The 11,190-nt window shown below is 39.2% G+C and overlaps 1 protein-coding gene across 2 annotated transcripts; it reads left to right on the forward strand.

Moving 5' to 3' along the window:
* The first annotated feature begins 228 nt into the window (after positions 1-228).
* il2rb (interleukin 2 receptor, beta) lies at positions 229-9,381 on the forward strand. 2 transcript variants are annotated; one of them, XM_051388437.1, is made up of 10 exons: positions 229-511; positions 1,434-1,531; positions 1,967-2,099; positions 2,283-2,349; positions 2,560-2,653; positions 2,851-2,996; positions 4,547-4,733; positions 4,951-5,056; positions 5,186-5,264; positions 6,979-9,381. In XM_051388437.1, the coding sequence occupies exons 1-10, from the start codon at positions 507-509 to the stop codon at positions 7,741-7,743; spliced, it is 1,680 nt and encodes a 559-aa protein (XP_051244397.1). In that variant the 5' UTR covers positions 229-506; the 3' UTR covers positions 7,744-9,381. The 2 variants fall into 2 exon arrangements, with proteins under 2 accessions (XP_051244397.1, XP_051244398.1); XM_051388438.1 differs by lacking the exon at positions 229-511 and having other exon boundaries at positions 1,480-1,531; positions 1,967-2,053.
* The last annotated feature ends 1,809 nt before the right edge of the window (positions 9,382-11,190 follow it).

Raw genomic sequence — 11,190 nt, forward strand, 5'->3', positions numbered from 1 at the left:
ACTTTACGTTGTGATTGAAACCGGATGTGGTGTGCTTTGTATTTCTTGTTTTCAGTGCAATTATCTTAAAAGCTGTGTTGAGGTCCAGGTAGCTGCTGCTGCTGGTGAGCAGGAGGAGGTGCTCTGCTCTTACAACAAGCCCTCTCAGCCCCACTCCTCCTCCTCCTCCTCCTCCTCCTCCTCCTCCTCCTCCCCTCTCTCACTATCACACACAGCATGAGGCTTCCTGTAAGCACCAGACACAGGCTGTGGTTTCGAGTGGAAAATGTCACTGGGCACTTTAAAAAAGAGAGAGGGCCACGAATAAGGAGACAGAGGGATGAGTGACAGAAAGGGAGGGAGGGAGATTGCATAAGAGAGCGAGATAGAGATGTGCGAGTAGAGAGCAAGAGGGACAGAAAGAGACAGAAGAGAGAGGAAATCTTCTGAACTCGTCAGTCCAGTAAAAGGAAACGACAATGTGTTTTCTCTCTGGGACCCCCTGCTACCCTTAACAACCAAGACTCATGAGGTAATCTATCACTAATTTTTACTGATGATGTTCAAAAATAATTTATAAAGTAATAATGTGCATATAAATTCTGCTATTATAATTAGAATGTAGCATCATTTTGAACAGTCACACTGGCTTTTTTTTTTACTGCATTTAATGTATGATATAATGTAGGTTTCTTGACTGGTGGTTATTATTCACAAGTGGTTTTGTCTCCCCTGTACATTATGTTGTAATATGCATTTTGATTATGGTGGCACATATTCATTTTAGTCCTACTCACTTCAGGCTTTGGCGGAAAAAAGTGCATCACCAGATGACTCAAACTTCTGACAAAATATGGTGCTCTATAGAAAATACTTATATCATGTCATCATAATCTGAATCCTGATATATATACTGAATACTTTTTCATGTCAGTTCTTCACAGTTTTTGAGGGTTTCTGTTTTTTTTTGCAGAAATTTATGCCTCGCCACATTAAACTAAACTTTGACATTTTATTAGCTCTTACTGTAACACACAGTTAATATGTTCTCTATAGAGCACCAGCACAGGTGCCAAGTTTCACTTATAACTGCTGGTTGTCGCCTTCTCAGGATGAATATTTTGCTCAGTGCGGATCTAGTATTGTTTTCTCACTCTCAACGTCCAGGTTTCAGAAATGAGTTTCTCTCCATTAAAAAAAAAAGAAAAAGAAACCACAGGTAGAAACTTATTTGCATAACTGTTGTCAATAACAGTTACTATGTGGTCATCACTGCCTCTTTGAGTTTTTGACACATATCCAGCAGTTTTCTTCTGGAATAAACATGTATACAATTTCCTTTGTCAAATTTCTTTTTTTTTCAAGCTGTATCTTTCCACTGAATTTGTCAACGTATTTAACCCTTCTGATTCAGATTCTAATGTACAGTGTGTGCTGATCCTCTCTGTTCGCAGTCGTATTGTGGTCATAGCAATGAAGATCCTGTCGTCCTTACATGTCCTGGTGCTTCTGTTTTCAGTAGATTCAATGCACCTTCACAAAGGCTCGCAAGGTATGATTGAGTATGTTCATAACTGATATAGTCTTTATGTCAATGTCCTTTTGGCACAAGGGATAGAAGAGGATGATTTTTTAATAAAATGTTTTTTTTAATTATTCTTTTTCATGTGCTTTTTCATTTAGTCTTTCTAGTATACTTATTTTCTTGAACCGATATGAAGCGTCTCTTTTCTACTATATCTGCTATATATACACATACATAAGTGTCACTACAAGTCATGACTTATATGATTGAATGAATGACAGTATATTAACTAAACGTGACCATTTTAAAGCTGAAAAACTACTGTTTGAAACTTAAACTCCAGTACGCACAGAGATCACTGGTCTATCTGAATGTCCTGCATGAAGTCCGACAGCACTGATAAATACAGACACCATCCTAATCTCTCTCTTTCTGTCTGCTGTTATGTCTCTGTCTCTCAAGGACTCTCCTGCTTGAATGACTATGTCAACAATGTGAGCTGCACGTGGAACGGCTCGGTGTCTCCTGGTGTGGACTGTTGGATCTCTGGTGTGTTGAAAGTTAGGGATCGGGATAGAAGACAATGCAACATGATGTAAGATGTTAGAGATATTCTACACAGTACCGCTTGCCAAAACATCATGGATGGAAAATATGTGCTCCCTTTTTCTGGGAAATTCCACAAAGGGAAAAGAAAAGTGTGAAATACAATAACATCATCATTAGTTGGTCATATCTGCAGCAGTTAATGATAATTTGTGTCCTTTTTTTTACTTAGTCAAACCTGCAAGCTGAAACAACACAGAAACTCTCCTCCAGGCTGCAGTTTTGTCTTTAAAGGCAAAGTAAGTCACCAACATATATCATTCATTCCACGTGTAAAAACATTGGTTTCTCTATCTTACCCTTGTGAATCACTGATTTTTTTAATGTTAAGATCAACCATCATACCCTAATCAAAAGTCTTTTTCCAAAGTAAAAGCCATGACTTGTTGCTTTACCCATTACAATTTCTGTCTTCACTGTTTAATTTATTATATTGTGGATCCCGCTAGATATTCAACACATATAATCCCATGCCCTACATCAGTATGGAGTGCAATGGTACGCTGGTGGAGAACCTCACAGACTATAACCCACGGGATCACAGTGAGTGCCTTTTAATTCCTCAGTAAACTGTTTTACCTTTGTAGCCCCTGAAATGTTATTCACAAATATGGTTATAAAACACATTTTACACAATTTCTCATTCATTAAGAGATTGTTGAAAAAGTCAAGAAAACATTTTCGTACCTCATATGAGTGTGTGTGTGTGTGTGTGTGTGTGTGTGTGTGTGTGCGTACAGTCAAAATGCATCCTCCAGGTGTTCCCAAAGTCAATCTCACTGTCAATGAGACTTGGATATCATGGAGTGCAGGCAGTCCTGTATCCTACTACATCACAGCCTACGACTTCGAAGTTCAGACCACGCAGAAAAACCAGACATGGAAGGTGAGTGCCTGTGCATATACTGTACATGCTTGAATGGACATTTTATACATGGATATATGGACATAACATGCTATGTGAGCATAATAGTAAACCACTGGCACAAAGTAACAAGACTAAGCTGCGAGCTGTCCTGTGAGGCTGTAGTTACATCAATAAGCTCATAATGACAATGCTAACATGGGGATGTTTAGTACAGCTGAGGCTGATGGGAATGCCATTCACTTTGCAGGTGATTGGTCACACGTTTAACTTGTCATCAAAAGCCACAATCAAGTGGCTTTAGAAGACAAGTTAAACCTGCCATTTTTAAACTTTCCCGCCATGCTGGTGAGTGTAAGTCCAATATTCACTCTCCATTAGCTCCGTTTGTGGTATCTCTCCACTTCTAAAGGAAATATTTGGCCCTTTAGCAGCCAACCAATTAGTTGCCGGCTATGTCTATGGGTCAGTAGGCTTCGCCATTTGCCAGGCACGAATGTTAACTTTCATGGCAATCCCTCCAATAGTTGCTGAGATATCTCAGGCTGGACCAAAGCGGTGGACCGATCAGCTGACTGACTGACATTGCCATCCCTAGAGCTGTGCCGTCACCAGAGTTTATTACTCATTTCAAAAGTGACAACTATTCATAGCATGCATACGATAATGCTTTGCTGAATTAGCTTCTAATACATTTCTATCACTTCCCCTTCCACTAAAGGCTTAGTCTTAATGTTGTATTCTTTTATCTATTTTGGTATAATGATCTCATCACAGAAAATAAACCAGTGTTTGGTTTCACACATAAGTCACACCAATGCATGCAACTGACGCTGCTCGTGATCAGTAGGCGCTGCTGAACTTTGATGCAACAAACAGTAACAAATAGTGCTCCTGCAGAAAAACTAGATCACGTGATAATTGTAATGTACGTTACTACATTTCTGGCATTACACAGAAGCAAGCACAATTCATTATGTGAATAAAAAATAAAGAAATCAAACGCATATAATGACAAGCATGAATACACAATGACGATCCAAATCACAGTCACCCCAGAAAATATCTGTGGATTTACAAAAATACTTTAGCTGTTGCAATAGCACACTTGCAATAACAAAAGTAAAGCGACCCATAATCCACTAATTGGCTTTAACACAGTGGAATGCATAAAACATGTTGTATTTCACTGAATCAATTAGACACTTGTAGGGACTAGAAACATGAGAGGACAGTGTATTGTATGATGTCTGTTATCGTTCACACAATCTAAGATGAAGTTTAAGGGTATGAAACTAAGAAGCATATGTGCATGATACAGATGAACCAATCAAATCACACAACAAACAGCAAAGGTCAACATAAAAGACAAATTTGACTTCATAGGGGTTTTTTGTTACATATAAGTCAGTCCAATGTCTTCATATATATATAGGATATGATATATTATTAATTATTTTTTTAACCTATTTTTCATTACCTTAAACTATTATCCCACTATTACCATGTTATTACCAAACTTTCTTGTTGTTAAGATACACCCTAATTTTGGTATTCTGCCAATTTTTCAGGATGCCCTAACTTGGACCACACAAGATCTTAAGCTAAAAAAGCCTTCTTGGCAACTAAAGGGGCACTGCCAGGTCAGGGTGAGAGTGCGCCCCACTGGCAAGCAAACCAGCAGCCACTGGAGCAACTGGAGTCCAGCAACATCCTGGGTAGGAGCAACAGACATGGTGGGAACATTACAGGATCAAGGTAACAACACTTTTCATTTCCAGGTTGTTTAAGTGGCAATTAAAACGGTTCACAGGCTTTTTATGTGAATATCAACAGGACTAGTTGTAACAGTGAGACGATGAGGTGATTGTGTACACATACATAAACCTGATTTTAATTATGATCAGAAGGAAAACAAAAAATACTGAATGTTCGTTTGACTTATACATACTATAATGTCGGCTCTCTGTTTCAGATTGGTTTCTGGATCAGACATCCCTGATAAGGTGGGGAGTGATTTTCATCTCAGGTCTCATCCTGGTTGTAATGCTGGTCCTTTACAAGAGCTGCATGAACAGAAGGTGAGTAAAATGTTGGTGTGTGTGTGTGTGTGTGTGTGTGTGTGTGTGTGTGTGTGTGTGTGTGTGTGTGTGTGTGTGTGTGTTTCCATGCAGTATGTCTAATCCAATGGCTCTTTTTTGCTGTTTCAGGTTCCACAGAGGGAAACCAGTACCAAACCCTTCAACATACTTCCATACGCTCCACTCTGTCCACGGAGGAAATCTAAAGGTAAAAATAAATGTTCTCACCAAGTCTTTTACCACTGTATCCTACCACATAGAGCATTTTGACGCGCATTAGAGAATGCAGGTGTTACCACAAAAACATGTTCATACACAAATAACATTCAAGTATGATGATCTGTTCACTTTGGCCTCTTGCTGTTGGTCTACTGCAGTAGATGGACAAACATCAGTGAGTAACCTGTATTCAGTTACTAGTAACTGACTCAGAAGAGTAAAAGATTTTATATTATGTTTCCTTTGTCGGTGATTGTGTTTCTAACAGCCCTACAGCCAGATCAGAAGCTGTGATATAACATAGTGTTGATGGCTTTCTAGCCTGCTGTACATTAACGTATTAATGTGTTTTTGTTCCAGAAACAATTGGTCATCACAAGGACCAATGTTGGGCTAAAATCATAAAATGTTGCTGCTGTTAGCAACTCCTGAAAGATTCACAGCCTCAAAAAAGGCATAAAAGTATTCACCAAATCTATTAAATAGGCTGTTTTTGTTTTCTAATTATAACATAAAAACCCTTAATATTCATCACAATATTCATCACAAATCCAGTCTTGCTTTGTTTTGTGTTTTTACCTCGCAATGTTTATCCCCCACCTACCGACTGGGTACCTACCGACCGTACCCATAGACCCCTGAGGTGTGCTTGTTATCATATCTCACAGGTGCTTTATTCTAACATTCCAGTTTTTCACAGGACTTTATCAGTCAGTGTGTTCTTAATGATTTCCTATCATTGTTTTCTCTTTTTTTATTTGTGCTTTCTATTTTCATTTTACATAATGAGCAAATTAACTGTAACTATCCTAAACTAATAATAAAACATACCTGTGTTTCTTGCTAGATTACTTTAATTACAAGGCTAATAATGTTTTGAGAAGTAGGGTGGGTGTTTCTTACAGTAGTTCATTCTTGGGGGGCCCCAGCCGGTAATCCTTGTATATTGAATATGTTGGTATGATGAGGGTTAAAGGGGACTCTTTACAAGTCTTGAGGAATACTACTCAGCCTGTGAAAACAATTGTATATTATCTTCTGGGGCTTTGTCAGGGATATATTGGCTTGGGTTCGTAGACTATTTGTTTATTACAACAGAAAGCCTGTTTGCAGGCAAGAGGACAATAAGGAAAATAATGTTAATGGTTGCATTGTGGGAATTGTGGGATTTAGATGTAGAGTTGTATGTCTTTTGTGAGTTGCACATTACAACAATGTACTAATTGTACTAATGCTATTGTCTTCTAATGGGTATAACTCCCTGACAAGCCTACTCAGCCAAACAAGCAGGAAGGTTGAATACTAAATGAGCCTTTTGCTGTTATGGGCCGCTCAGTAGTTGCATGACCTCCTTGCCTATTTTCAGTTTGCAGTTTTGGTTTAGGTTAATAAGAAGTGAGGGAGCATCACTCCCCACTCACCACTGGTTACCCGTAAAAATGACAGGTACAGCCACAGTCTGTCCCAGATTAGTAAAAAACAAATTTTAAACCACAGAAGAACTTGACTCTTGGTGTGGTTTATCTGTTGCTTGTATTCCAACCCTCATCAATAAACAAGCTCACATACACACACTCACATTTATAGCACTTTCTGAGAAATCAGAGACAAACATTCGCTGTCATGAATACAAACTTTAGAAACACACATCCTTCTTGAAGTGTGTTTTTTTACTCTAAATCTCTCTCTTTCTTTTCCCCTAGAAATGGCTGAATCCTCTGTCAGCTCCTGAATCATTCTTCAGAGTCCAGCAATGCGACCAAATCTCTCCCGTTGAGTTGTGTGAAAGTTCTGACGTAGTCATGTCCAGCGCCGCCTTCACCAGCGCCGTGCGTCACTTCAAGAGCTACCCCTCGGCGGGCTCAGACACCAGCGGGGTCGTTGACAATTCCTCCTCGTCCTCTTCATCCTGCTTCTCTAACATGGGCTACTTCATGTCCAGCTCCTCCAGCAGCTCAGCTCGAACCGACCCCAATCCTGCCTACTTCACCTATCAGGACGATTTCCACAATCTGCATAACAGCCGCAACCTTCACCTCTCCCTCTGCCCCATGTTAACCTCCTCTGCAACCTATGAGAGCTTGAAGAGGGAGCCGCAGAGCCCCGACTCTGGCTTTGGCATCGGAAAGGAAGATGAAGACGATAGTGAAGACAAAAGCGCCGTGGATGTTGAAGGGGAAGAGGTTTCAAACGAAAGCTCTCCTCTTTTCATCCTCCCTCTCCATCTTCCTTCCCGGATGCCCCCACCCTCCTCTCCTTCGCCCCCTCCTTACACCCCCAGTCTAACTCAGGTATCCTCTGACAGCCAGCCAGTAGATGCATCTGTGGCAGCTGCTGGTGAGAGCTATGCGGCCTGGCCTTTGGCCGGTGCCATGTGCAGGTCCTCCTCCATGCCTGTGGAGCCCGGTAAAACAGGGTATCTGACCCTGAAAGAGCTACAGACGACATTCAGTAATAAATCCATCTGAAAACTTGTAATGTATCTGGAATACATTCATCATTTTAAATCCAATGTGTTTACATCATAAGCAACCTTACTGATTGTTTATGTCAATGAGATCGTGGATGCGAGCATCTCCAACAGAATATATTGAGTTCTTGTTCAGTTCTGATTAAGAAAAACAAGTGCTTTTTTTTTACAGATTCCAGGATTTTTATGCTTTAAACCTGTATTAACTCCTTTTTGGTCACTTGGGGGAAGAGTAACAAGCTGAACACACGCGTAACATAATATCAGCCTATTACGTTTTTATGGTGAATGTGTTAACCAACAGTTGCCCGTTTACACATTCAACAGACACTGAGCTATTTCTGGCCACTTGATGTATGTAAGTCCAACATTCATAGTCTCCCAAGGGAAATATCTGTCTCTTTAGCTGCTGCTCCTCTGGGTTGACCAGCTAATCGCTAACTTTGTCAGCTGATTGGCGCTGGACAGCTCCTGTGCAGTGGGTTTAATGTGAAGTGTAAAGTGTTGCAGAGTCGGGTGATCATTCTGAGTTACTACGTCTAAACTGGCGACAGGTAGTCATTTGATCAATTGTACATATACATCATTATTATCAGTTTATGTAGCAAGAATTTGTCCTCATGAGAGTTTCAAAAATGCTGTTTATACATTTATAGGGTCATTATGTAGCTGATTCACACTGTATATAGAATAGTGTACCCCATTACTGACTCTGTGTGACTCCTAACAAGTACTTTAAACAATCTATTTTTTTTTCATTGCGCTTTATTTGCGTTAATGTTGAAGTACATATAGAAAAACATTGCAAAGCAAAGCATGAAAGTAGACATTACTTTAAACTAAATGCTACTGTCATATATCAATGGCACTGTCTTTAAAAAGAACAGGAGTTTGCTTTTTACTACTTTAACCTAAATCTTAAGACATATGTTGTGAGAGCTCTTTTGAACTACTATTATCATTATATACTATCAAGGAAAATTTTGCTAAATACAAATTCTGCATTCCTGTAGGCAGATCTGTGATTTTGAAAGCACTGAAACATGATTTAAATGTGCTCTGATTATGTAATTAGTAATAAATTCAGAGCATGTGAGTGGGGCTCACATGTCGAATCATGAGAGGACAGTGTAGTGAATAATGTCTGTTATCGCTCACACAATCTAAGATGAAGTTTAAGGGTATGAAACTAACCAACCCTGCAGCAACATTCAAGCATTAAAGCATCGCTGACTTTAGTCTTTACTGATACTGTCACAAGTAAGGCAGCTGGTTTGCCGCTGATGTTTTTGTTAGTCAATCTCATTTGTTTGTACATCTTATGAACGATTTCATGCTATTAAAGAGAGCAACACCTCCTTTAGTTATCAGTAATGATTATATCAGAAACAGATCATCCAACCTACAATTTAACTGCACCTGGTAAAGTTTACTTTCATCCAGAAAGAATTGTGTCTTCATACCATAACTGATTTAATGTAATATTTATCAGATTGCTATTTCTAGATTTATGTAAACCTTTGAGGTCGCTGATACGTTGCTGCTCTTGTCTCTACATATGCAGTATATTTCCGTTGCACTCAGTGACATCTGTGCAGAGACCAAACAAAATAAAACCTCTGATAGAAATGGGTCACCCTTTGACTTCCTGTGTCGTTGTGGAATAAGGGCTGAGGGGTGGGCATGTGAGCTGAGTGAGAGTGTGAGAGCCAGCCTGAGTTGTATGTGTGTATGTGAAATATATATGTGTGTGTGTGTGTGTGTGTGTGTGTGTGTGCACACGTGTGTATGTGTGTGTGAGCGTATATGTGTGTGTGTAGTGTTTACATGTCCTGTCAGGTGGTCCTGGTGGTGTGTGTGTGTGAGAGAGTGAGCATGTGTATTAGAGTGTGGTTTGACATTTAACTCTGACACAACCAGCAACATCCGTTCACCTCAGAGAGAATTTACAATATTAAGCCATGTCAGTAAGAAGCCACACAAGATGCTTTTCATCAGAGTTTCTCCATCTCTACTTTCGACTTTAGAGTTTAACCTGTTATGGACCATACCCAAATAGTTTCAAGCCACACAAAACTACGAATAACTCTAAAAGAGCACTTTTATATCTGTCCAGCTCTAGTTAAAATACTAGGTATTTATACACAGTTCTGTTAATGTACTCGCTGATTCACAAGTGACTGGATACATTTACAAAATGACTGGGTGACGGGGTTAACTTAACTCTGAAAACCAAAGGGTGGCCAATCAAACCCAGGACAATGGATTGCTTTGATCCAGTGTTAGTGTTAGTTTTTATCTTACTGTTGGGTTGTTTACTATTGTTAGGCACAAAAAAGCTTGAGTTTAACCTTAAAACTGTCTCAAATACATTGTTAGTTGTACAAAACAATGTCCATGCGACATTAAAAACTGCAAAGGAAGTACTTTAATTTAAAGTACTATTACCACAGTGTAGTGGTAAGTTTTAGTAAAAGTACAAAAGTACTAGCATGAAAACATACCTAAAGTACCAAAGTAGAAGTACTCATTGTGCAGAATGGCAGAAAATATATGAAGGTGTTCATATATTTAAGCTGGTAAAGCTGGAGCTCATTTTAATGACTTTCATCTGCAAAGTAACAATAGTTATTAAATAAATGTAGTAGATTAAAAACTATAATATTTCCCTCTGAGTAATGGAGTAGAAGGATAAAGAAGTAGATAAGAGAAATATCTCAAAAAAGAAAATACCTCAAAACTGTACTCAGTGCAGCACATGTGTAAAAGTTCCTTTCAATCAGCAATCAGCTTGAGTAAAAAGATATTTTATTTTAAGTAAATAAGACAACAATAATATAAAACATAGCACTAACACTTTTCTACCCACAGTTGGCTTGCTGGGTAAAGTTATCCCAGTACTGCATCTGTGATTTTAGTTTGTCATTTATATCCCTGCAGTATCTGATGCACTGTGTTAACTCTACCACTAGGTGACATTAGAAAACTGAACAAATCTTCCCTCTATGGTGTCTGTAAAGTGTCAATGTTGTCTTGTCTGTACAACAAAAAAAACAAAGAAATGAGCATATCAATCATTTTACATTCACTCCTTACGTCCTGATTCAATAAATATTTTCTTTATCTGCTGAGTGTGCTGGTGGCCAACAGGCGTTCGTCCAGCTGGAAGGCTTTGCAGTCTCAGCCTTTTTAGATTTCCTCTGCCTGCTCAGTCAATCACAGAGGAAGCTTTGACCCAGCTGGCCAGAAGAGATGGAGAGAGAGAGAGAGAGAGAGAGAGAGAGAGAGAGAGAGAGAGAGAGAGAGAGAGTACCATAAAACAGAGAGAAAGGAAAAAAATACCTTGTAAATTCTGTTGAAAAGCCACAGGGATTGTTTTGGATCTAACCCACAGTGAAATAAGAGGATGTGGGGTCAGGCTGCCTGCATGTTTCACCCTTTTTAT

Source organism: Dicentrarchus labrax, unplaced genomic scaffold (assembly GCF_905237075.1).
Source record: "Dicentrarchus labrax unplaced genomic scaffold, dlabrax2021, whole genome shotgun sequence".
Lineage (NCBI taxonomy): Eukaryota > Metazoa > Chordata > Actinopteri > Moronidae > Dicentrarchus > Dicentrarchus labrax.